Below are 27,585 nucleotides of genomic sequence, written 5' to 3' on the forward strand. Positions count from 1 at the left end.
GGATTATAAGTTATACGAAGTATAAGAATAGAAATAAATTTATTTTTTAACATTATTTTATGTAATTAAAATAAATTAAAACTTTTTAATTTTTGATTTATAAACTTTTATAATTTAAATTTATTTTTTATTTATTTTAATTGAAATGGTAAAATATTTAAAAAAAAGAGCAGGTGGCACTTTTTGAATTATAAAAAATGCATTACTTTAGTTTAATAAAAACATTTTATATATTAAAAATTATTTAAATTAAAGAAAGCAACTTGTTTTCATTTTTTTACGCTTCAAATTTAATTCGTAATGTTTTGTTTATAACGATTTTTCCGACTTAAAGCTATTTAAACGTTAATTTTAAATATAAATATGATAATTTAAATATTTAACTATTTTAGAAGTAATTTTTTATTTTTTTTCGTATGGAAAAATTGTTAAGTTGGCTGCACTTGGCGTGTGCGGGTCCTCCAGCGATGGCGGCTCTAAAGCGATACGTAGCTGAGATGGCGATACGTCATAAAGCTTCTCTGTTGCACACGTTCATAGAGTTGTAGTTGAGTTGAGGTACAGAAGGAAGACGAAAATAGTTGATATTTATTAGTATTTGTCTTAAAATTATTTTTAAAGGCAAAACTATTTTTAAATAATAATTAAATAGAAAAAAATATATAATTTTGAGTTGCATATTTACGATTACAGATACGTTCAGGCAGGCAAACAAATCAGGTTAATAACTCAAATGAAAGATACTTGTTGTTTTTGTTGTTGTTGGTATTATCTTGGTTTTTTAATGTTTAAATAATTGTTCAATAATAAAAAAATTTTGTTATTAAAATTGTGTTATTGCGTGCAAATTTATCACAAAAAGTTAAAAAAAAATGATTACTTGTCGACTTAATGAACATTTTAAATATACAATAAGTATCATATATTAGAGTATTAATACATTTAAGAGTTATAATAAATCAAATTTATTTATACTATATAGAAAATATATACTCCAATAATTTTGAATAAATAAGAAAATATATTTTTAATACGAATATTTATTTTTTTTGTTTTTTTGCTTACCACTTATACATATAATTATAATAATTTATGATTAATAATAAGTGTAAATACATGAACTGCAAATTATGTACTGTTTATTTATAATAATATAATAACTAAAGTAATTTGTAAATAATTAAAATTTATTAATTTTATTTAAATTATGCATTCATATTTATATAGTATTTTAAAATATTTTAGTATTTAAAAAATTTCAAATTTCGAATCTTTGAAACATAAACTAACATTTATTAAGAAATAACTAAATTATTTCTTAATAAATATGGCAAATACTGTTTTTTGTTATTATCTTAGTAACTGTATTTTATTTATGACTTTTTATTAGTGACTTTAATATTAATACAAAGTAATATATATGCAAAAATACTTCTTTTTATTTGAACAGAATCGTTCAACAAGCTCATAAATAGAGCAATACACTCCTTTGAATTAATTTTGTTTTTCAAATTTAAATAACATTTTTTAATTAATAAACACTAAAATTTTTTTTATAAGAAGAATATGTTTATTATATATAAACAGATATAAATGCATTATTTAAATGTTTAAATGTACATAAATATACATATACATATGCGAAGAGAAGTGGAGCAAACATAATATTGTTTTATTAATATATAATAGTGTATAAGTACTTAAAGCAATTATATAAATACGAAAATGATTAAATTTTTAATTACTAAGAAAAAAATTTTTTTATATATATAATCAACAATATTAATCAATATAGGTAATGACAATTGTTATTATTAATAAAAATTGTATATATGTATATTAAAAATTTTAGTTGTAAAAGTAATATTTTGGTTTTGTAAAGTTATAAATATTTTAGTATATATTGTTTAGAAAAATTTTGAATTATAAATTACTAACTACGCTTACAAGATAAAAAAAAACAAAATGAATATATGTATAACGTTAACTATTTTTAAATTTTAACTTTAGTATTAATTATAGCATCACAAAATAAAAAAAATAACATTGCATTCTAATTATTTAAGATTTAATAATAATTAAATAAAAATTTAAATAATTTTTAGAGCATTAATAAATAGAGCGCAACTAGACATTATCATATATATCTGATGTAGAATCATCTATACCGGGCGGTATGGTTGGTGTTTCATATTCATAATAAACGGGATAACGTGGCTTAAAGCTTTCATTTTTATCATTAGTCGTAATACTGCTCATACTGATGTTCTGCAAATATTCATTATCATCATAGAATTTATCACTCAATGCCATAGCGTCCTGATACGATGGCGGCACTAAAATACAAAATAAAATTATTAAATTTAATAATTTATGTTAATATTATATTTTTAAACAGAAACAACAACGGTTAAAACAAATATACTGCACTTTATAAGCTATTCAAAATATAATTGGTAAATCGAATTAATAATTATAAAATATAAAAATAAAATTGTAATAATATTAATAAAACGGAATTATATAAAATAAATAATATATATATATAAAATAAATAATAAATAAATATATAAAATAAATAATAAATAAATATATAAAATAAATAATAAATATATAAAGTAAATAATAAATTTGGTGACCGCGAATCCCACAAATTAACATCCAAATATAAAAGGCAACGTGTCTTTAACCTGGTCGATGTTATCCTTATTGTGCTCAATACAAATTGCCACACAGCCTCTGCGTAGTTCCATTATATAGGGACTATAACAAAAGCTACTTAGCAATTGGCAGGTAATAAACAACTAGTACATACAGCGAATCTGATTTTCAAGACCCCAAGTTTAAGTTGAATGCAGGATTGGATATATTTCACGTAAAATCGAACGAGAAGCCAAAACGTGCTGCTTGGAACGTTAGACCAAAATCCATAAGTAGGTTTCGGAAACCAATTTAGAAAGTGATAAACAATACTTAATAATATTAAAATAAAATAGTATATAAAAACTAATATAGATATAATGAAAATATACATTGGAAATTAAAAAAAATTAATAAAAAAATTAAAAAAATAAAATATAATAAAATAAAAAATTGTTCACTTTCATGTAAACCATCAATTGTGATACCTTAAATAGCGTAGGAATATTCAAACAGATAATGATACCTATCACTTATATAGAAGTCAATATAATCATATAGAAATTAACACACCCAAGTAATACTTTTGAGTCTAGAGTACAAGCAAAGAATCTATAGTACAAAGAAGTGCCACGCTCATATAAACGAAATACCCACTTTATTTTGCTGGTGGATTTATAATAAATCCACCCAACCTGATGCAACAATGTTCGATCGAATCACATCTGGTATGATGTTCAGTTCAAACCTATATGTGAGTCGAGTAAGGCTGACAAAAGCCCGACTGCATACGTATTCAATCATACATGCAACCCTCTGTATTACATTATATGCATGTTTGTATGTTTGTTCGCTGTAAAATGTTCAAGCGATCAAACAGCATTTCAGTGACGAAGTCAAAATTGTGTACATTTCATAAGTTTTTAAATTTAATAGTATATAAAACAAAATTACCTGTTTGCTATTGGTATGAATTGTAGTGTAAAAGCACATTACAAATTTATTTATGTCTCAAATCGGATTTTTTTCTTTTTCTGACTTTTCCAATTTTAACATTTCAATCCTTTGTAAATAGCATTCATGCGCTTCCTCAAACCAGGAAGCATTATTAGTGGTTTTAGTGACTTCTATACATTTTTTCAATATAATTTTTCTTACTTTTCTAATATTTTTATTTTCTTTAAAATACTTTTCAAACACTTTTATATGAATCTTAAAAATATTTTTTAAAATAATCACAAAAAGTCACCAAAAATTCAAACTATTAAGAAGTAGTTCCTTTTGAGGTAAAATATATGCACACAAATGTGCAATAAAAACATACACATTAATATACTGCAGACTTAATGTCTCCAATATCACATTTGTACATACATAATGGTTTTTGTAGTGCATCATTTGTTGCAATAAAAAAAATAATATATTCTATTACTCTTTACTCCTATGATATGGGCCTTGTACTGGAAACAAGAAGATAAAGCAACAAAGTATATCGAAAAATTATTTGAGGGATTTCTTTACCATTCACTTCGCTACTAATCAATGTATATTAATAAAATAGACAAATAAAAACAAGGCAAAAGAAACAGGCGTATAAAAACAATTGTGGGTTGCAATGAGTTTGAACTGGACGTCATACCAGTTGTGACTCGATCGAACATTGTTGCATGAGGTTGGGCGGATTTATTATAAATCCACCAGGAAAATAAAGTGGGTATTTCGTTTGTATGAGCGTTGTACTATAGATTCTTTGGTAAAAGTTTATATATATATATGGTATATGGATATATCGTATATAATTATTTGATACCTTTTTGATAACTACTTTAAATATAATACCCATACACCAAGCATATAACAATATCTACCTGGGCATTTATTTGGATTGAAGTCTATGCAAACATATAGAAACAAAAAAATCCATATAAAACTAGTAGAGCTTAGAGCTTAATATAAAAGAAACAAAAGCATAGAAATAAAAAATTCATTAAACTTGCTATTACGGCAAGACTTTTAGCAACTATCGATATCGATAATTAGCAACTTTCTCACATTCCTACCAAAACACTTTAAGTTATAAAAAAAAAAGACAAAAACTAAACCCATCTCGTTGAGTTTGGATAGTTTAACAGATCTTTCACCCTTATCTTTAAATAGACAGTCTGACAGACTGTCTAAAAAGGACTTCCCTAAAAATCTGTTTTTTCTGTAGGCTTTAGGTAGACCTTAATACTTTTTCCGATAAGTTTGCACAACTTCTAGAGTAAGTATGTGAAAAGAAATGTGAAATTTCTCTAAAAGGGGTTCCTATACACCAGTAACCAGAGAGAATTGCAGTAAGCATTGCAGTAATCACGCGTCCCTTTTAATGACTACCCAAAATCTGGTCTTGGTTTATGAGATCTACATTCTTTAACTAGTTTTGTTTAGAGAAGGTGAAAGTGAAGTTAAAAACACATGAAATATAATGGAACAGAATAGTCTACTGTCAGCATTTTATGGGGATATAAGAACTTTAAGGGATTATCTTAACACTTAATAACACGAAGTTCCTATAATACATCATATGGAATATATCCCTATTTTATAAACTGTTTTCTATACAAATTACTTTTATCTTATCTCTTACTTACTCATAGGTATATAATCCGGTGGATTGTCTCCATCCGTTACTAGTATGGCAGGCGTGGCTCGACTTTCATGTTGCTCCTGTTGTTGTCGCAATGAAGTGGGTGATGGTTCACCACTAACATAACTATTATTATTTGTGCGCGTTGACATTTGTATATGTAATAACGTCTCATTAATGGTCATAGGATTGTCCATAATTGGTATACTACCAATTGTTATAGGTACTTTAAGCTTTAACTTCCAATGAAATTCAGTCGGCTTTATAATGATTTTAATTAAATAATTCACAGATATGGGACAAGTTGTTCTAGCCGATGTTGGTGCTATGGATGGTAAATCCAACCAACCGCGATACACTTTCCGACTCCAACGTAAAACATTGCCAAATTGCTTGCGCGCTATTAAATTTTTATCATAACGAAATTCATGTTGTGGATCGTGTGATTCGTAGATGACTTCTTGTTTTAATTTGACTTCGCATTCGGTTATATCGATTGATGATTCGTTATTTATATAAAGGACGAAATGTATTTTTTGGCCGGGTGCATAGCCACAATAGGGCGTTGAGAATTTCACAGTTAATGGTCCAGTTGGGCAACAAAAGCTCCAAAAACGTTTGCGATTGAGTATATCTAATGGTATCTAAAATTAATCATTTATTTAGAGTTGAAATAATTATGGATTAAAAAAGAACATAAAATAGAAAACGAATTTATTATAATATACATTTCTTAAAGTATTAAGAATATCTATTTTTATTGAAAAAATAGTGTCTGCAATTCTAGAACAAAATCTGCTTATTTTTTCATTCATACCTTTTATCGCTTTTTAGTAAAAAAGTAATAAACCATTCAGTAATAAGAGCCCCCATATAACTTACTATTTAGGAACAAAACTTACTATTTAGAGGAACAAAACTTACCCTATATATAGCATCCTCATTCAAATTCAACGGTTGTATTACAGTGAACGGCAGTTTAAAGACTTTTGGATGCCTGCTGGGTCGTTCGATAGTCGTTATGATTTCGTAGCGTATTTGTCCGTATTTGCCATCGAACGCTGTTGGCAAATTTTCTGGCAGTATTACGTGAAACGTATACGAATATTCACCTGCACTCCAATCCATGCACGAACTGCTGGCACATGTGCCCAGCACATATGAACGGGATGACAAATATGAGCGATACGCGCGACATATTGCGCGTTCGCTATCACGTGGATATCCTTTTTTTATCCATCTCGTTTTTGCGTAACCGCTGACAGTGATGTGAATAGCTATAAAAAATTTATTAAAATAAGATGTTATTAACATTATTATTTATTTTTTTTTTTGTGTAAATCTGATGTAGTTTCAACACACAATTAAAAAAGAACACACAGCGCAGAAGAGGAAACTAATATGAAGAGGAACCAACCCTAAAGGCACCTTTAGCGTTGGAGTGACGAGTCGATTACATTCATAAAAAATATTTGCAAAAGATGTTAAAATCATAGGAACTTCAATAAAAAGATGTCGCTGCTTACGTCACACTCTAAGTAACCAGGATAGGCAGGATAGATTTAGTCTCTACTCTTCTATACTACGGTTCTTGCAAGGGCGAAAAATCACTAATTGCAGTACATGCGGTTATATAATGGCCTGCCACTGCAACCAACCAACCACCAAGCTCAACAAATGATTCTGTTTTACGACTACGTTATGGCACTTCTCCTAGGTAGAACAAATAGCAGGTGTCCATAACTTGCGTCACCATCTTAGCAAAATGGATTTCTTTCGGAAATCGAAAATCGGATCGGTTTGGAGACAGATAAAATCACTAATGCTTCACTCCACTTCAATCCGTTGGGAACGTTATCTTATTTTATCTCGAAAGTCATACTTAAATCTGTCTATGAGAAATGTGTGATGGATTAGAAGTCGCTTTTTTCAAGTAAAACACTTCATAGTTTGCAAAAATACGAATTTTATGTTATTTTGAATTGTATTAAATCTAGTTGACAAATTTGTCAATTTCCAATTAATATTGTTTGATAAGATCCTATATATTTTCTTTATGAATGATTGTTTTTTTAGTACCTTGAGTACCTTGTGGACTCCATGCCAACACTTGCCTAGCTATGTACTTTCTCGGTTATCGAAGTGTATGGCCTATCCATTTTCACTTTCTCTTTTTATTTTGATTCGTTTGGTGCACCAGGCGTTCAATTGATATTTGATCCGGCCACCATATTTTGAGAATTCTACGTAGACACTTGTTGACAAACACTTGTATCTTTCTTTCTATATGTCTGGTGTGCTTCCACGTTTCACAGCCGTAGTACAAGATAGATTTCACATTTGTGTTAAAGATTCGCAGTTTGGCCTGCCTACTGAGTTCACTAGATCGCCATATATTGTTTAGTTTATCAAACGTGGCATTTGCTCAATTAGCTCCACATTCAATTTTTTCTCTACCATTCATCTTGCGTTTTGGTTTTAAGTACTTATCTTTAAACCAGTACGCTCTGTTTGTTCGCCTAAGTCTTAACAAACCTATTAAACAATAGCAATTATTATTAAATAATTTTCTTGAAAAATTTTGGATTTTTAAGTTTCAAAGTATTTTACTATATAGAAAGAACATTTGAAGTAGAGGCCTAAATCTTAAGTAATTAGGGTTTGAATTTATTATATATTGATTTTTTCTTATTATGTATGTATATTAAATTTCTTACGATTCTAACAAATTTTTAAGTACTAAATAATGTTTTCTAAATAAGGGCATTTTTCAAAAAGTTTCAATATTTAGTAGAATAAAGCCAAGTTTCGAACCGAGACTAAACTGTTACCCGCAGAAAACTGATAGCTTAGCCGGAGTGAAAAGCAGCGTCAAACCGAAAAAAAATAGGGGATAAGCACTGCTTATATATGTATATTCCTCTTCAGTTATTCATATTTAGAAATGTAAGGGTTATTCTTATCATTATAGATAAATCAGTAAAGTATGCTTTCTTAATAGTATATATGAAATGATTTTAATAATAGGAAAATAAGATTCCTACTTTTTTAATAGAACCGGAAAGGAAACTGAAGCCCTGGTATTAATAATATTAAAATTTAATTTTAATTTATTAATTTGTTTTTTTTTTTTTGTGTTTGAGGTTTAATAGGCTTATAAGAATGGAATTGTGCTCTTCTATCGCCTAAATTTAATTGTATAGTTCTTAACAGATATATTAACATTTAAGGTTGAATAGCTATTTCATTAGTCGCCGTACAAAATCAAAACCAATTTAAAACTAAATTAAAGTAATCATAATAAATTTTACATAAATTCATAATAAATGTAAATAAATTAAAATAATTTAATTAAATATTTTATATTAATTATTATGTTGAGGCTAGTTGAGTCAGTGCATCTGAACACTTTTATTCTCTATTAACTGCGAGGTTTCTTCAAAAGCCCTCTTTGCGCCTTGACTAGATTGTTGTTTATCACTTCATCAGACTAAGCAATAATTGACCTCAGATCTGCATACCTCCCCGAGGAGCCTGTAACCATTTTGAGATTCGATAATGCGGTGTTGGTAAGTCTGTCAGATTTCGCAAATAATTTCAGGGCTCTATCCTTTATGTATTTTTTGATGGGATCAATCTTGATGTCCCTGAGAATATCACATTTTAACTAATTTAAAATAGAAAATTAAAGCCAAAATTATAAGAATATTTAAATTAAATTTGAATTATTTTATTAATCACTTTCACCGCTACTATTTGATGGTGACATTAAGAAATTAAGGACATTTTGAAAAGGCCTTTGGCAAATAGGAAAAAACAGTTTAAAAATAGACTTCAGTTTAAGTGGATTAATAAAAAAAACATTTTTTTTTATTTTTTAATGGAATTTTTAAGCAGAAAATAATGAATATTAAAAATACAACAAACACAACAATTAACACAAAATAATTAAGGCACAGCAGAAACAGACATAAAAAAATTGCGGAGGGGCGATGTAGCATTGCCATCAGTGGGTGGCGTTGTCAACACTAAAGCTTTCGCTGACACACACCAGAGTGACATACAAGCGTGTAAAGCCACGCACAAATGTACATAAATTATGAAACGCTAACACAGAGATGGCAAAGGGATTAATAAGAGTGCAGGATGAGAGCTGTGTGGTTGTGTGTACAAGTGGTTGGGAGCTCAAGGGATTCAGTTTAGCTGACAAGAGGGGACATTTATATAAATATACTCGCATGTAGATGTATATATAGGTCTCAGGGTATAACAAAAGTTGTTGCTTGTGTTTTTATCCTGAACATGTGTGTCGGATTTCGTATAGCAGATAAGCGTAATTGCACTAAAAAGTGAATATGATACCCAACAAAAGCAACAACTATAAATGCAGTAACAATAACAATAACAATAACAATTAAAATGCATTTACAATGTCCTTGCCTGTTGTTTTTAAAAATATTATTGCAGCTTAATTTATAGTCGCTTGAAATTTGTGCCCAAAACATTGCAGCAAAAACAAAATAAAATTTAATCGGCGATGGTGATACTGTTACTGAGCTACATTTTTATCTATTGTGTATAAAATATATATATGTATGTTGTAAACAATAACAATTCTATCAGACCAGTTGACATTTCCACTGAATATTTCGACATTTTTTTATTAGTAACTTATTTAAACGAAAAAGAAATGGAAATAATTAAAAATTCAGTACAACGACTTATTACTGTTTTCAAAACAGAAGTGATTTGATAAAGTTATTGCTTTTCTGTATTAAAAAACGAATTATTCAAATTACCCTCTCTTGGTTGGCAGAATTTGGAAAAGCAGACATTTTGGTGGTTTTTTGGATGTAACCACCGGTTACGGAGATCATTAAGAGAAGTCCATGCTCCTATTCTTCAGATAGCTAATAATAGGAGGAAAACTCTTAAGCCATATATAATTTTCCAGTAGGCCCGACCTACATAAGCTATACAGAAAAACTCCGCATTAACTCTCATTGTTGAAGTTGAAATAATCAAATCAAAGAAACCATCAAGCATTTCATTTTGACTACTCAGTTTTGGGTTTCAGTAGAAACATACTGTTCATCAGTAACTCCACATAACTTAATTTTAACAAATTACAATTATTTTATATCTCTTAAGATTACTTGTGAATAATATATAGATATAAATATAATATAAAGATATATAAACATTTGTTGGTTATCTTGTTTTATATTATTTGAAACATTAATCGGTTGCTTGAAGGCAACAATGAACAGACAGTAAGACTCGATATACACTCAATAAAAACTCGATATATTGCTTTTAGGGTCGATAGCTTTAAACTAATTTGGAACTTTCAGATGAAATGCTAGAGCGTCTATACTATTTTTAACGTATAGAAGTGTCATGAATATTATACACATATATCTCATTCGATGCATTTGGAAGAAGGTCAGGTGTCAATCCCTATAGCTCCTTTGTCTACGTGGAACTTTTAGATGAAATCCTGGAGCGACTATAATTTTTATATCGTTTAGAAATGTCATGAATTTAATATACATATCTCATTCAATGCATTTGTGACTGTTATCACAGATAATGTCCTGTTCAATTATTGGTCTCCGAAAATTACGTTCATAAACATTAGTTACCACTTAAGCTACTGTTAACGTTCTATCTCGTTCGTTTTTTTTTATATATAAGACTGTCATTAATTTAAATAAATTTTTAGACTTATGTGCCCAAAATCAAATAGTTACCGATTACTTAATTGTGTATTGTAAGACTGGTCTCTATTATGTCCTAAAAAGTTCATAATCTGTCGTAAAACGTACCCGAAAAAGTTTGTTTATATATAACAGGTATATCAGACATACGTTATATGCTTCACTTGTTTTCTAAGAATATTTATTTTGTTGTTATTTTTTTACTTTCTTCTTTATTTAGTTAATTTTTTTAATAATTATTTTATTTTTGAAATTAAATTCCACTATTATTAATTTAATTCATATATTGATTTTAAGATTAAATAATTGTCAAATACTGGATTCACACGAGAGTTTTGTTTATAATTTTAGCTGTCAAAAATTTTCATTTTGCATTGAAAGCAACAACAATTGAAAGTTAAAATTAAAAACAAAACTCTTGTGGAATCCAGTATAAACGAACTGATAACCGACGATGCCTACTTTGAGTGTAGAGTGTAGTGTACACATACAACACACTTAAAGCTACTAAAAGAAATTAAAAAACAAGTAGGAAAAGTGGTGAAATATGCAAAGAGAGTTTTTTTAGTTCCTTTGCGAATTAACAAAACAAATAAACGAAACTAAACCACAGACAAACATGTGCAAAGTAGGGAAACTTCTGTTCAAGGGCGCTTGTTACGTCTAAATTAACAAAGAATTCCCCCACTGGGAGAATTGTCACTACGATAATAAATTAAAATTTTCGCTCATGCTTTAAATATTTTAAATTTAATATGAGGAAATTATAAGTTTAGGTGTTAGATATAAGGGCCTTGTTCTAGTGAGAGCTCAATCCGCTTCTGTTAAACAAATTTGTAATGCGATAGGCAAAATTAAATACACTGCGAAAAACCGCAAATGCGAAAATGTCTTTGTTTTCTTTTCTCAGAACTTTTGTTCCAGTGTGACATCAATAGTTTACAGTTAACTGCAGTAATTGACATTCTGGAGGAGCAAGTGGTAGGCTGCAGACAGTCATTAAAGGCAACAGGATATGGCTGAGCTACCGTAATGACCGTAGTGAGTCATACTGTGCAAATTATTCGGAAGTATAGAATTTAATTAGTATTGATGTAATGTAGTTGTGTGTATATATGTATATGTGTGTTCTATACATATTTGCATGCATAAAAAAATTTAGTTAGAGTTTTTTAGGTCAGCACTGGTGCTTCATTTAAAAATTTCCCATTACTCACCTTTAATTCTTTTGGTTGTGTCGACGCCAAGATCGACCACGCCAGATAATTCTTGTCCAGCATAATATACACCTTGAGGATTGTTATCAAAGGATATAAGGCACTCAATTGGCATATAGGCACACTAAATATTTAAATAGATTACTTTTTTCTTCACTTGTTTTAATAATAAAATATTTATTTTTTTTTTCTTGTTAAATGTTTCTTATTATTCCGGAAGTATATTTTTATTTGTTTTACTAAATTAAATTCCTCTTTATTAATAAATTTTAAATTCTTGAACTTATTTTTCACATTTACTTATTTTACACATAAATAAAATATCCTTTAACTTGCAAATCCTACCTCAACTTCACTTAACTTGTCATTTAAATATGCAGGACAATTTTTTTTATTTTTATATTTTATTTTTGCTTTGACTAAATTCCTTTTCACAATTTTGTTTGTCGATGCTTCATGCGCCCCAACGTACTGTCCTCGCGAACGACCAACCTTTTGTGTGTTTTCTGTGTCATGTCATCGCACAGCAATGCGACTGTATCCCCACGTTTTGCTCCAAATTATTATTGTTGCTCCAGTCCCTTTTAGCCTTTTGGCAGCACTGCCAAAATACAAAAATTTGTGTGCTTCTCAATTTGTCATACACTTTGCTTTCTCATTCCTTTTAGCTCAGCTAATTGTTTTCCTTTGAATTATCCTTTTGCTTTGACATTCGTCTCGTGAAAGTATGAAAGCTTTTGACAGTACGGCTCAAGCGCAGCTGTCAACCAAAGACCGAGATACGAACGTTTGTAAACAACTTTGAATTGTTTTTGTAATTTGCATTGTACAAAAATATTTATCTCGTGCAATAAATTTGTTACACAGTGATGGCTAAAAATAATATTTATTTATTTAATTTACATAAAGAGGTTTTCGAACAGAAGTGAAACAACAACAAAAATTTATTTTTTAAATTATTTTAATTAATTGAATTTTTGGCTGACCATACAGCTGTTTCGAGTATTGCCAAATACCCTTCATCAGTGGTCTTGGAAATAATTCTTATATTTAATTATTCGTAAATAATTATTTTTGAGACTGCAAGTACCAGGAATCGAACTCGGGTCCTGCCAAATATGAAGCTCAGAATCAGCGCACCTTAACCAACTGATCCAAAGCCGTACTTGACTTTTTATGTTCGCATATTTTTGCTGGAGTTTTGTTACTTTTGCTATGAAAGTTTTTATTAACAATTTTACTTGCTGTATTTATATATTAGAACGAAATCATAAACCAGCTGTAGAATAATTGAATTAATTAATTAATTATATTTTTTATTTTTAATTGTTAAATTTCAAAACTATTCTATTCGTAGAGGCATTTATTTAATTTATAATAATTTTTGTTTTTTAACGGGCTAATTTGTGAAGAGTTATATAATAATTATTTAACTATTGACCAATTACCCCTTTAAAAATAAGAAATATTATTAAAAATATTTGGTCATTAAGACAATAAATTTATTTAATTTATGTACATTCAAATTGAAATTGTAATCAATTTCATAATAAGTCCAAGTTCTGATACACAACAGAATTCTCAATTTGGATTTTAAATAATATTTTGTAAGAAATTCTTTGAATCATTAATAAATTAAATAAAATAAAATAAAATAATAAGTCCGAACAAAAACGCCTTCAGTTAGACAGTGTTGGCTAAAAATATTGTCATAGTACATATGAAACACATAAATTTTTATACGACTCAGTAATAATACATATATCTGATTTTTAGTTCGCAACAAAATAATAAGTGTACTCATTTAAGCATATATTTTTATTAAATACAGAATTTTATGTGTTCACGTAGACGGTTATAAGAACGCACTTAGTGAAATATATATGTAAATTTTTCAATCAACTATATAATAGCACTATTTATATCAGTAATAATTATGACAATACAAACTGCAATGCTTAGTAACGCAATTTTTCAACCAAACGTTTAGCCAATATCGTTGCAATATTAAATATTTGTGTAAACCTTATGCGATCAATTTATTCAAAATTTTTATGTAAATTTATTAAATTTGTGTAAACGATTAATTCATAAAAGCTTTGACACTTAACTTAGAAATTTTATGAATTTATACGTTTATAAGGTTATAAGGCATTTATCAGTTTAGATAAGTGCATTTAATTTAATTATTTTATCTTCGTGGTAATTTAGTTAGAAGAGAGATAAATAATTATCAATATAAGAGATTGCTTGTATGAATATATAGTCGTATCTAAAATATATCTATGTATATATACACATAAATGTGTGTAAATAATATAAAATATTTTTTCTGCCTATGTACAACACATAAATGTAAACAAAAACATATAATCAAATAGTAATTCATTCGGTAAAACAACATAAAAACAAATAGCAAATTAACTGCAAAATAACCACTTCATTTTTTCGGTTTAAATAAAGTTTGTATAAGAAATTTCATAAAAACATATACGTGTGGTTTTTCTGTTTCACTTTTTTTGATAAATGCAATAATTTATTATTAACATTTAATTAACGGTTAATTAAAAACTACATATTAAATAGAAAAAAAGGTTAACGAGAAGATATTTATATTTTAGAAATTTTTTAGTATATAATCACATGAACTTTCAGCCATTTCGGTGGCTCGCAAGTATGGGAAAAAACAGCAAGTTGCTGACCTATACTGGCCAAAATGTACGCAAATCAACAACACTATTTTCTCTACATCGACCAGTATAGGTATACTGGCCACATACAACGAACTATTGTGAACCTCAAAAATTATATGTAAATAAATATTCAAACAGATTTGAAAAAATTCATAAATTTGAAAATTGGAAAAAAAGATAAATTTCAGTGTTTTATTTTATAATTAAATGTTTTAATGACCAAAAGAAATTTTTTAAAAATAATTATTTCACGGGCTAATTGGTCAGTTATTAAATAATGATCTTTTTTAAAAAAAATTTATTATTTAGTATTCTTTGATTTCGACTATAATCTATAGTCATCAATAGTTCCCAGATGATGACTATAGATTATAGTCGAAATATTGGACAATAAAAATCTTATAAAACTAAATAATAAATTTTTTTTAAAAAAGATCATTATTTAATAATTGACCAATTAGCCCATAAAATAATTATTTTTAAAAAAGTGTTTTATTTGGAAATTTTTAACATTTTTCCCATTCCTCTTAATTTTGTATTCATTTTAATTTTCAGTCTATGTTAATTATGTAATTTTATACAAAATCTATTATTATCAATGCCAACATACATTCAACTTGTGTTATTGGAATTTAGAGTTTTAACAATTTCTTTTGTTAATATGTAATCATATACTTTATATATAACAATACTATTTTAACAATATGATAAATCAAAATTTATCCATACAAACAATTCTAAATAATCGTCTTCACATTAAATGTTCAACAATAGATAACAACTAGAACTACTCTTCTTCAGATATGATGCTGATATAATTAAAAAACTTTATAAGATTCTGTAAATATCTCACATTTACATATATACCATATATATATATATATATATATATATGTGTATATGTGGTACATCTATATTACCACTTTATTATTAATTAAGACAGCCTTAGACATTGTAAATTTATTTATTTATTTATTTATTTATTTATTTACATTTACATGTGTGCGCCACATATATTTTATTTAAAATTTATAATGCTTTACAAATGCAAACAATTTTTCTCAGTGTATTTCAGTTTGACAGCAGCTGTTGGAGAAATGACAGTCAGATTGCTTAGCATACGGAAAAAAGTAATAGGCGTGAAGAAAATTAAGAAGTGAGTTTGTTTTTGTTATTATTAAAGTTAAATTGATAATAACATACTGTTTGCTTTGTTATAGCAGTCAATTGAAATATTTTATTACTTATAGTGAGTAATTTTTCTGTATTACGCAAAATGTCTATAACGGCTGAATCTATGTCGTGTAAGCATTTTCCAACAAAATATTTAAAAACTTCTAAAAAATATTATATATATTCCAGCTTTACGTCTTAAATATCACGGAAAGAAAAATATTTTGCTAGAAAAAAACCTAAAGAATAAGGAGCCATTTTCGTTATTTCGCGAATGGCTTGAGGTGGCATTGCAAACTGACGAGATATTAGAGGCCAATGCGGCGTGCTTAGCAACAGCAAATAAGTATGAAAATAAAGAAAAATTATTAAATGTATTTATTAATATATTCTGCAATTAAAATAATTTAAAAATAAAACTACTTTACAGAGCCGGTGTGCCATCGAATCGTTTTGTGCTGCTCAAAGATGTCACCAATGAAGGTTTCACATTTTTTACCAATTATGGTAGTCGCAAGGCACAAGACATAGCCGAGAATCCTAACGTTGCAATGACACTGTATTGGTGCCCATTGCGGCGTTCAGTGCGCATTGAAGGCGTTGCAACAAAAATACCACATGAACTATCTGCGGCTTATTTTCAACAACGTCCACGCGCCAGTCAAATTGGTGCTTTGGCAAGTGAACAGAGTCAAAGAATTCCTTCACGCAAGCATTTAGATGAGATTGAAGCTAAAATTAAAGAGAACTTGAAACCAGATGAACAAGTTCCTATGCCAAATTGGGGTGGTTATTTAATAACGCCAAGTTGTGTAGAATTTTGGCAAGGTCAAACGGATCGCTTACATGATCGCATACGTTTTCGCAAAGGCGAAAATACACTAAAAGTATTATTTGTTTGTTTTTCTATTTAATAAAATAATAATTGCTTCTTATTTTTGATTATTATAGGAGGTTGACAATAATTTAGTGCATTTGGGTGAAAATGGTTGGGTGTATGAGCGATTAGCACCATAAAACGTTTATGACTTTAAGCTGCGAAATAACGAAGTCTTCCATTTTATTGTTGTTATATCAAAAAACTTGTAAAATTATTTTACCAAATTTTGTTTTATGTTAAGGAAGCATAGAATTATTCCTAATCGAGCATCTATCAGATAAAGCGCACATAATTATAATAATAATGTAAGTATATTAAATTTTTATAAATATTTGTGGCAGCTGCAAAATGCTTAGGCATTTTTAAGTGAATTTAATAATTAAAATTAAATTTAAATTTATTATTGGAAAGGCAACTTACAAATAACTTAATATCGATATTTAAATGGGTTTTTGTACGAATTATTTTTGAATTATATCATATTTGTTAAGCTTATTATTGGTAATTAATATAAAATTTAAAACTATTTGAATTATTACATTGAAATAAATTGAGTTATAATTGCGATCTCAAACCAAAAATTGTCCTAATAGAAAAAGTCTCAAAGATCAACGATTTTTTTTATTTATGAAATATATTTGAATTGAATAATTTTTAAAAAATAATTTTAACGAAAAAAAAAAAATTGTATAAAAAGTTTTAATATACCAATATTTAATATCAATATTTGCATTAATTTTGAATCAAAATCAAAATATAAATACTAACAATGATGCAGCTTCATATTTTAATAGTTTAAAAAATAATGTAACGTAGATAAAAACTTAAAAAAATGATTATTATATATATGTATATGAATCTATGTATATACTAAGAATTTGGAACTTTCCCTTTATTAAATCAATATAATGCAGTTAGGGCATCCTAAAATAATTATAAATTTTATCTGCTTATTTCATTCCTTACAAACTCCTTTTTATTAATATAACTACATACACTACATTTACTGCTAATAGTTTATCTTTTTAAGCTTTCTTGATATTATTTTCGAACTTTATTATAGATGAGTGTTGGGCTATTAGTCAGATTTTTGATTTGGTTTTTCAATAAAAAATTTTTTATGTTTTTAGCCTCACACTTTATTGACAAAAATCATTACCCAGATTTTGCTTCATTAATACTGAACCTTCCTTGTCCCGACGCTTTAACCTGGAGTCATTACACATTATGACTAGACCAACATACAATTTGCGGCGAGATATAGAAAATATTTCTGTTGTCTATTGTGCATTGCTAGAAAAGTCATTTCAAAGAAAAACTGATTGTACATTTTTCGTTGTAATTATTTAAAACACTTGTCAAAAAATTTTTCATATACAAATTTTATTCTATTCAGTTGTTTTAAAAAAAATTTTTTTCCCTGATGATGGTCTTAAACAACCGAAACGTCGGAAATATATATTAAAACTCATCTATAATAAAGTTTATAAAAAAAAGTCAGCATGTATAAAATGGATTATTTTCTAAATTATATACGTATCTTGTATGCATTTCTCTTCATAAAAATTTCTTGAAGATTACTATTATAATATCATCTTAATTTATATACTGTATCAGAGAAAATGATATTGAAATGTATTTAAACTCTTGAAATTTAAATAATTTAATTTAAATAATATGTTGTAATAAATATATGTATTTAAAATATTTTTCCTAATTTCTTACAAATATTTTGTTGAATCCTGCATGGTGGGTTAGTTTCTAAATAAATAAATATAAATTTTATTGTGGTGGAAGTACATCCTATAAATTTAATAAATGTACATATTTAATGTATAAACTGTAATAATATTATTATGTTATTAAATGTTAAAAATTAATTTATCTATGAATTTATAGAAGTTTCGTTCTTTGTCTATAGTAGTAATTATAGAAGCATTGTTGTCTTAATTTGTGATGATAGGATGTTTAATTGTTATTATATTGATGGATATCACTTTATGTTGTTATTATTAAAATTAAATACATGTAAACTGTGAATATGATGGATAATTTATTATAATAAAAAAAAGTGTAATGAAAAAGAATATTTGTTTTGAATGTGTTTGATATGTCCTCGTTTAAAATAATAAATTTAGTATTATAGAAAATAAAGATTCATTTAACTATGATTTACTAAAACTATGAAGTACTGTAAAATTATGGTAACTTTTTTTCATGTTAATATAAGCCATATTTGCATTAGTGGTATTCACGATCGCAAGTAAAGAGTTTTTTACAGGGCTACGTGCTTGAAGTTGTGAATCTAATTGATTTTTAATTATAGAATGATATGTATAAACTAATTTCTAGTTAAGTCATTTAAGTCGCTAAGTCATTTTCAGTGTGAAATAATATCAGTACAATGAAAATGAGTAGTCAGGTTATGTCATGTTTTTGTAGAAGTATATGGGGGGCCATTTTCGAACCAATAATCTTTTAGTCGAAATTTAATTCAGAGTAGAAAGTTTTATTTGCCAACCTATGTGACAAAGAAAAATTAATTGATAAAGATTTTCGATATTTCATGAGTTGGTTCTCAAACCGTCATTTAGGAAAATTTTAATTTAAAGCAGAAGCACGTCATATAATTAAAAAAAAAAATTGGAAAAAATATATGTTTATATTCGTATAATGATGATAAAATTTTATTGAATTATAATAATTCAATTTTTTTAGTGTTCATTGCTTCTAACAAAATGCAGCAATAATTTCCTTAAATCCCACTTTATGTTTTTCTGTATATGGGTCATTCTTTTACAAATTGGACGAATTTTGGCAAAAAATGACCTCATGATCTCCGATTTGGCTGAAATTTTTTTATGAGCTCCTTTCATAAAATAAGAAGACCCGTATCTCGGGAAAAAATTTTGTGATTTTTTGCCTAGGAGATATGGACCCATGGGGTTTTGAGAATTGGCACAGTAGACACATTTTCAAATGGCTATATCTCAAGTTCTATAAAAGGTAGAAACTTCAAATTTATAGATAATTTCAAAGATAATTGATTGAACTTTTATGAAATTGTTTAAACATATATTTAAAATGTTTATATTTAAGTACTAATATTAACTTTTAAATTTCAAAAAAAAATTTTCTTAAAATATATCCCCTGGGATTCCATTTTTTATATTTTATTTAGATTTAGGTTTAAATTTTACTACGAAATAAAAAATTTCGAGATATCAACTCTTTTTGAAATTTTTTAATATTATTTTTTCTCCCGCAAAACACATCAAGCACATGCGAACTACATTTCCATTGAATGAATTTTCAAAGAATATACTACACATATTCTTATATAATATTTTAGATTTCGATTAGTAATAAAATTCTACATAAAACCCAAAAATTTCAGCACGATATTGTAATTAGAAGTACTTTTAAAAATTTATTTATCCTTCATATCACACCAAACACATACACACGATTTTTCAGTAAAAAAAAAAAGGAATATGTCACACAAATTTTTTTTTTGATTCAAATTAATATATAAATTCTACTTCAAAAATAAATATTTCCACTGTGATATTAATTTTAGAAGTAATTAAAAAAAATTAATTAATCAGGTGTCGTTCACGTTACTCATACGCACCATATTACCATAAAATCAATTTTCTAAGGAGAACGATACAAAAATTTTTTATTTCTAAATTGAGTTTATCATTAAATTCTACATAAAAATGAAACTTTTTAGGACGTTAGTATTCTCAGAAGTATTTTTATTGAACAAATCACAAATTTAAAATTTTTAATATTCCTCCGGATAACTCTAAGAATAGCGATGAAGAAGATGACTCGCATCAATTTTAAAAAATCTGCAGGAAAAGTTTAATGGCACAGCAGATAGAACTATTAAAATAAAAATAGTGGGTGTGATACATAATTGGTCTATCCGAAAGGGTCACGACCGAAAGGGTCAAACGCTACAAAATGTATGACTACTGTTCCTAAAAAGCTTACTTGAGAGAAATGAATCTTAGAAGACCCAAATCCAAAAAGCCACCGCTAGGAAAATATGTAACCAATAGAATTTTAAATTTTTACGAATGTGAAGAAAACAGTCAAGTAATGCCTGGGAAAAAAAATCTGCGTGTCCTTACAAATAGACGCAAAAAGAACACAAATGCAAAAACGGCTCATTCTAAACAATTTGAAGGAGTTGCATACTCTTTTTAAACTCAACCATCCAGACCTGTAATGTAGTTTTTCAAAATTTGCATCATTACGACCACAACATTGCGTTCTTGCAGGAGCAAGCGGTGCACATTCAGTTTGTGTGTGCTCCATACACGAAAATGTACGATTAATGGTAGATGGAATGAATGTAAAAGCACTGACTGCATGCAGTAGAAAGCCGATAAATACATTGCAATCACTACATCCCGGGATGGCGATGTATCCAAATCTTGTTTTTCGGTTTTTGATGAATAAGACACAAACTTTAACACTTTTTACGCGAACGCTCTGATTTATCTCAATATACAAGGTGAGATGAAAAAACTGCAACCAACTTCAGACTGCTGTCATTTCTAAACCGCTCGTCCCACAGCTGTCAGATTTATTCTAGTGACAGCTCATTATATTGTTTACAAGCGCACAAAAGCATTTTGGTGGGAATTTTTCAGAAAAAAAGTTATTTGTGATGGAATTCAAGCGTGATAGTGTGATTGCTTTGCATTTGGCTGGAAAACCACAAGTGGCTATCGTTAGAGCCCTCCAGCATTTAAAAGTGAATAAATGTTTTGTGTCTCGTACCATCGCTCGTTACTATGATACTGGTAGCGTAGCCCGACGTCAAGGAAGTGGACGAAAAAAAACAGCAACATCGGCAGAAATGGTTCGAAAAGTGAAGAAGCTAATTGAACGAAATCCGCGTCGCAGTGGACGAAAAATGGCTCGTGAGCTGAACATATCGCAATATGCCATTCGGCAAATATTGAAAAATGAGCTTGGACTAAAGCCATTCAAGTTCCAAAAAGTGCAAGATCTTACTGATGCGCAAAAAAAAGTTAGACTCGAAAAAGCTAAAGAGTTGCTTCGCTTGGCCGAAAGTGGTAAACTGCCGAATTTGGTTTTCTCCGATGAGAAACCATTCGTTATCCAGCAGTTTGTAAACAAACAAAATGATCGTGTTTACTTGCCAGAGAGGTCAGCTGAAAATTTGCAACTTCTGTTGGCCACCACAACTCAAAAGCCGGCCATGGTGATGGTGTGGGCCGCCATAACAGCCGATGGTCGCTCGCCGCTCGTATTCATCGACCGTGGGGTCAAAATCAATGCGCAAATCTATCGCGAAAATATTTTGGAGGGAGTTCTGAAGCCCTGGGCACGCAAACATTTCGGCCGCAGACCTTGAACATTCCAACAGGACTCAGCACTATCGCACTCAGCACGCGCCACCCAAGAATGGTTAAGAAATGAGGTTCCTCGCTTCATTTCCACCGCACAATGGCCACCAAAATCTCCGGATGCCAATCCGTTGGACTATTGTGCCTGGGGTATTTTGGAAAGCAAGGTTGGCACTAAAAAATACCAAAGTGTCGATCATCTCAAGCAAGCGCTTCGCCGAGAATGGGACAAAATACCACAGAGCCACTTTCGGGCAGCGTGTGATGGTTTCATTGGCCGTTTGAAGGCCATAGTTCGTGCCAAAGGTGGCCAATTCGAACAATTCTAAACCGATTCTCAAATTTGATGTTATTTCCGACATTTTTTGCTTTCATTCAATAAAATTTAAAAAAAATGAAAAAATTATGGCGTTTTACTTTGTTGCAGTTTTTTCATCTCACCTTGTAGGTATGTAACTTTATTAAAAGATCTGTGCAATCAACTTTTCAATTACTCTCATAAATTGCAGATTTAAACATTCCTAAAGTACTAAGTTAATCGAATGCAGTCAACTTGTTATAACATCATTTTTTCTCAATTTTTCTCATCTTTATAAGAAACGAGGCTTTTCAGTTAATTTGCCTATATATAATAGGAAACATGTCATAAATGTAAAATTTAATTATTCGATTTAGAAATATAACCTCAAGAAACTAAATATATATAACAAAAATAATAATAATGTTTGTAGTATGTAAATTATTATATATATTAATATATATTCATAATATATATTACTGGAGTGAATATAGTTAATATAATAAATATGTTATAATTCTCATTTGGTATATTTTAGATTATATTCTGAATTTTTATTCTTGTTAAGTAGCAGCACAAAAGGTCAATAATGGTCGCAGTGTTCCGCTCCGTTGGGAGCTAGTACCCCGTTTATTCCTATTCCTATCTTGTTCAGTGAATCCATGTGATAAATGTTGTAGTTCAGCTTCAAACTTCTACTGTTGATATTTTATTATCTATTTAAGTTACTTATGGGGCTTCAAAAAAGTTAGTAACTTGTTTTTTAATCAAATTTTGAATTAAATTTTTATTTGGTAAAGGTGTTAAATCTTTTACTGAACAAAAGCTGCTTTATTCTTGTCAAGATAAAAATACATGAAAGTGAGATATATTCGCACTAGAATTATTTTGTAATTTCAATACGCAAATAAAAAAAATTAAATATTATAAACATTTAATTCATTAAGTAATCTTAAACAAAATATCATGTAATAAATATGTCAGACTTTAAAAAGCACAAAATAATATCTGTGCAGAAAGTTTAGGGACTCAATACATTTAAATAGTCAAAGATACAAAGTTTACTTAATCATAAACATAATTATTACATTTTTTATTTCAAAATATGTTTTTGTTTGAATGTAAAACCCCTTAGACGAAGAGGAAATATTTTTTTTAAATGTTTTCCCTAATGTAAATAAAATGGATGAAGGGAATATACCACATAGTAACTTTTTCGATTCAAAGAACAAAGTGCATTTGAGCGTTAAGCAAAATAAAATCTCATACTTTCCTCTAAGCCAAACCCAATATCCAATACAAACAGATAAAAATCAAAGCAATGCTCAAGTAAACAAAAAGGTCAAACCAGCAAAAGAAAGCAATGGTAGGGAGTTAGATTTTCAGGAATTTCTTAAAGGAAGCACAAAGAAAATTTCAAAGTACAAGAAAATTCCGCATTTATTTGCCTTATGAATGCAGTATCCTTTCCGAGTGTAGACGCAAAACACGCCCTGTCTGAGCACATGTAAGACTAAAGTAGCACGCGCTAATTTACCATTTAGTTTTTCTTTTTCTTTCTTTTTTGTTATTTTTTTTTCATATCCTATTTGTGAAAGGATATTTTTTCCGATTTTTTGTTTTGTTTTGCTCGTGAAATTTCATTGCACTCGAAGGAGCGGTCAAATATTGGAAGTACTCGTAGAATTCTAGTAGAGTACGTAGTGTTACAGTAAAATCAAATAAAAAGTTCTGGGTACATGAACTTTTGAGAACAACCTTAAATTCGTATTCACTTCAAAAGAGAAATAAGGATAATCAACAAGAAAAAATAGTACGAAATAAAGTAAAGGATAGTAGTAAAAAATATGTAGAAAAACAGTGTTGCTGTGTTGTGATAAACGATTATTAGTAAAGGCATATTTCAATTTAAAAAAACGTACTAACAACTAAAAGAAAATCTTAATTTGTCTTGTTTTTACTTAAATATTTGAAAGTACTGCTTCTGAAGTAATAATTTATATATATATAAGCTATAAGATATATGTTTTAGACAGGAGTGTAATAAAATAATATTTCATATTTTTTTGTTCCCTACATTTAGTTTTTATATAGACGACTAAGTGAAATTAACCAACTTTGAAATGAAAGCCCTCAAATAGGCTAACGTAAGCTGTGTATTTCTTTTATGAAATATACTCGTAATAGATATTGGTGTGTGGAATAATCAATGACCCAGAATACTCCCATTATAAACTTTCATTATAACATACGATCTGAGGCGAGGCGTCGAATGGTTCAGAGTGTTATACCCAACATTACTTATAATTAATGAAAGAGAAAACACATTCCTCTTAAAATATACTAAGGTTCAGAATAAAAAATGCACAGCGCTGCTTACAAAGCATGCTGCAAATGAAATAACATTCACATTGGGACTGTAACGAACCTTTCTGGCCGGGGTTTTGCTCGCCGGATTCAAGGTTCAGTCCTACAATAAATTTATTTGATAGGAACAGTGGAATACGGTGGATGGTGACGTTGGTACGGTGATATGGTTTGAAGAAATGTGAATTTCTTCTTCATACAATGGATTTGGTATGGGTGCTAATCCTCATGTGGTATTATCACCTTACCGCGTAATTTACTAACGAAAATTTGATTTCGTTATGAACAATAGAGTAATAGAAATTTATATTTCTATTACTATTAACGAAATGTTAATTTCGTTATTAATTATGATTTTTAATAGAAATGTGTATTTCTATTAAAAATAAAAAAAAAATAAAACAAAATAGAAATCGAGATGTAAATTTCGATTCTTGGTGTTTCAGCACATGTAATATAGAGCGACCTGTTCTTAGCTCGCTGTCTTGCTGAATGCCCGTCTACTGCGTTTGCTTCGCCTTTTATACTTGTGATGTGCGAAGCAAGCAGTATCTTTGTTCTTGTGATTTCAACGGTTCGTTGTTTACAAGTTTCTTTCTATTGTTGTTTGTTTTCTTGTTGTTTATTTTGTTTTTATTATATTTGTGTTGTTTGGTATTATTTGTGTAGTAAAATTTAGTTAGTGTAAATTTTATGTTACAGGACTATGTTCAGTATTGAGTAAACACAAAACATACAAACAAATATAAAAATAAAAGAGAAAACAAGCCCCGCAAAATATGTACGTAAAATAATCATAACTCTTAGATTAATACGTGCAAGCGGTTCAATAAAAACAGTGAACCTCCAATGTTATGCAAAGTAAATACAAAAGAGAAAAGAAATGACTGAGCGAAAATCGCTTTACATTTGACGAGAGGTTTAGTCGATTAAACTGAACCCGAAGTTCATACGAAGCGTGCAAATACAATCAAAGTCATGGTTGCTGTTTTATATGGGCAAATGGTTCAGTAAAAAAACTGAACCGCGCATAGTAAATACAAAGTAAAAGAGTAAATGAATGCATGAGAGTTTTTTACTCATATGTAGAGGTTGGAAATAAACCAAAAATAAAGTCATTGCAATTTCATACTAGCAAATGGTAAAAGTAAAGAAAAAAATTAAAGAAATTTGAAGTGAAAAATAATATTTATAAAAAGATAAATATGTGATTAAAGATTTGATTTAAATATGTTTTTTTAAACGATCTTCTGAAAAAAAGATTTTAATTCATAAAATGAATAGACCAACTCCAGGTATGAAGAATTTGATACCTGTTGTAAAAATGTCGAAATTTGTGATAAGTCGTTGTTTTCCTACAGCTACAACTTTATGGTAAATAAAAACCAGTGGACACCTTGCCAAAAAGCTGACGCCTCGCTATCAATATTATAAAAATTACTAATACATTACAATATAATATATACAAAGATCTATTGATTATATATAAATATATATGATATAAAGATTGTATATAAGTACATTATAGTATATAAAATAACATTGTTATTTTTAAAATCTCTGTATTCTGCTATCGAACTTTAATGTCTTATAACTTTCATGTGTCCCAGTAGTGACTACAATAATTAATTGAATATCAATGGAGACTTATATCCCTTAATTTATTTTCGCAATGGAAATATTTTTAACTTATTTAATTTGGTTATCAAAAACCTTAGAACAGTGCTTGATTTTACCATATCAAGCTTTATAACTGATAAAGAACATTTATTCTATATAATTTTGAAAGACTCCTTATATCCCTATACCTTATAAGTTGGGTAGTTTTCTAGTTTTAGTTTTTAATAAAAGTAGTTTATTGTCTAACGAACTTCGTCTAAAAACAAGCAATAAATCGAACTAGAAAATTTAAAGTCTTCAAGTTTCACAAAAGAAATGTGGAAATAAGCTATGAATTGTAATTTTTCTGGTTTGATTGTTTCTTCTTTCTTCACAAAACAAAATAATGTTTGATCAAGGTGCGTTAAGGATAGTTTCAGATACATTTTTATAACACATTTATAATAAACATCGGCATTAAATAGAATAGGAGTTTTCACGAAATACAAAAATGCTAAACTAAATTTGCAAGAGTGTGAAAACACCTCTCTTGCAGAATTGCAATATCAAAATGAAACAGCATACCACATCCACATGCGAAGCAGCAGATGCCAAAACAGCTGTTTTTTCCCTTTTTTGTTTCTCTGCAAGTATATATACATGAATATAGGTATTGCAAGATTGCAAGCAGTTGCAAGAAACTTTGTGCTTGTATTTTGTTGTTGTCTGTTGTGAATTTTCAACTGTGAATTTCGTGCACTTTGCAATGAGTTTGGTATAAGAACCACCTTGAAGCATTTGTAAAGTTTAAAGTTCTATTTAAAGAAAGCGCTTTTAGTTGGGCAAGTTCTTAAAAAAATAGACCCCTAGTATAGGCAACTGATACCACTTTCATCGTCCTCCCCACATCTGCGACAGAAAGTATTAAACTTTCTGATTCAATCTTCTGTTATGGTTTCCTAAACAACTGTTTGCCGTT

The 27,585-nt window shown here is 28.5% G+C and overlaps 3 protein-coding genes across 6 annotated transcripts in view; 1 reads left to right on the plus strand and 2 right to left on the minus strand.

Annotated features, from left to right (window-relative positions):
- The window catches only part of LOC119686252 (arrestin domain-containing protein 3), a 51,919-nt gene that overhangs the window by 22,732 nt on the left and 1,602 nt on the right, over positions 1–27,585 (minus strand). The gene's annotated exons all lie outside the window — the stretch shown is intronic.
- Positions 354–12,873, minus strand: LOC119686251 (arrestin domain-containing protein 17). 2 transcript variants are annotated; one of them, XM_038100775.1, is made up of 6 exons: positions 12,552–12,873; positions 12,207–12,330; positions 6,194–6,546; positions 5,274–5,913; positions 2,169–2,336; positions 354–521 (listed from the first exon to the last, which is right to left on the minus strand). In XM_038100775.1, the coding sequence occupies exons 2-6, from the start codon at positions 12,319–12,321 to the stop codon at positions 403–405; spliced, it is 1,395 nt and encodes a 464-aa protein (XP_037956703.1). In that variant the 5' UTR covers positions 12,322–12,330; positions 12,552–12,873; the 3' UTR covers positions 354–402. The 2 variants fall into 2 exon arrangements, with proteins under 2 accessions (XP_037956703.1, XP_037956704.1); XM_038100776.1 differs by lacking the exon at positions 354–521 and having other exon boundaries at positions 2,098–2,336.
- On the plus strand, positions 15,994–17,308 carry LOC119686253 (pyridoxine-5'-phosphate oxidase-like). Of its 2 annotated transcripts, none has more exons than XM_038100782.1 (5): positions 15,994–16,055; positions 16,120–16,203; positions 16,262–16,418; positions 16,503–16,959; positions 17,024–17,308. In XM_038100782.1, exons 2-5 carry the CDS (start codon positions 16,176–16,178, stop codon positions 17,087–17,089), a joined length of 708 nt encoding a protein of 235 aa, XP_037956710.1. In that variant the 5' UTR covers positions 15,994–16,055; positions 16,120–16,175; the 3' UTR covers positions 17,090–17,308. The 2 variants fall into 2 exon arrangements, with proteins under 2 accessions (XP_037956710.1, XP_037956711.1); XM_038100783.1 differs by having other exon boundaries at positions 16,013–16,055; positions 16,123–16,203.

This window comes from Teleopsis dalmanni, chromosome 2 (genome assembly GCF_002237135.1).
Source record: "Teleopsis dalmanni isolate 2A chromosome 2, ASM223713v2, whole genome shotgun sequence".
Lineage (NCBI taxonomy): Eukaryota > Metazoa > Arthropoda > Insecta > Diptera > Diopsidae > Teleopsis > Teleopsis dalmanni.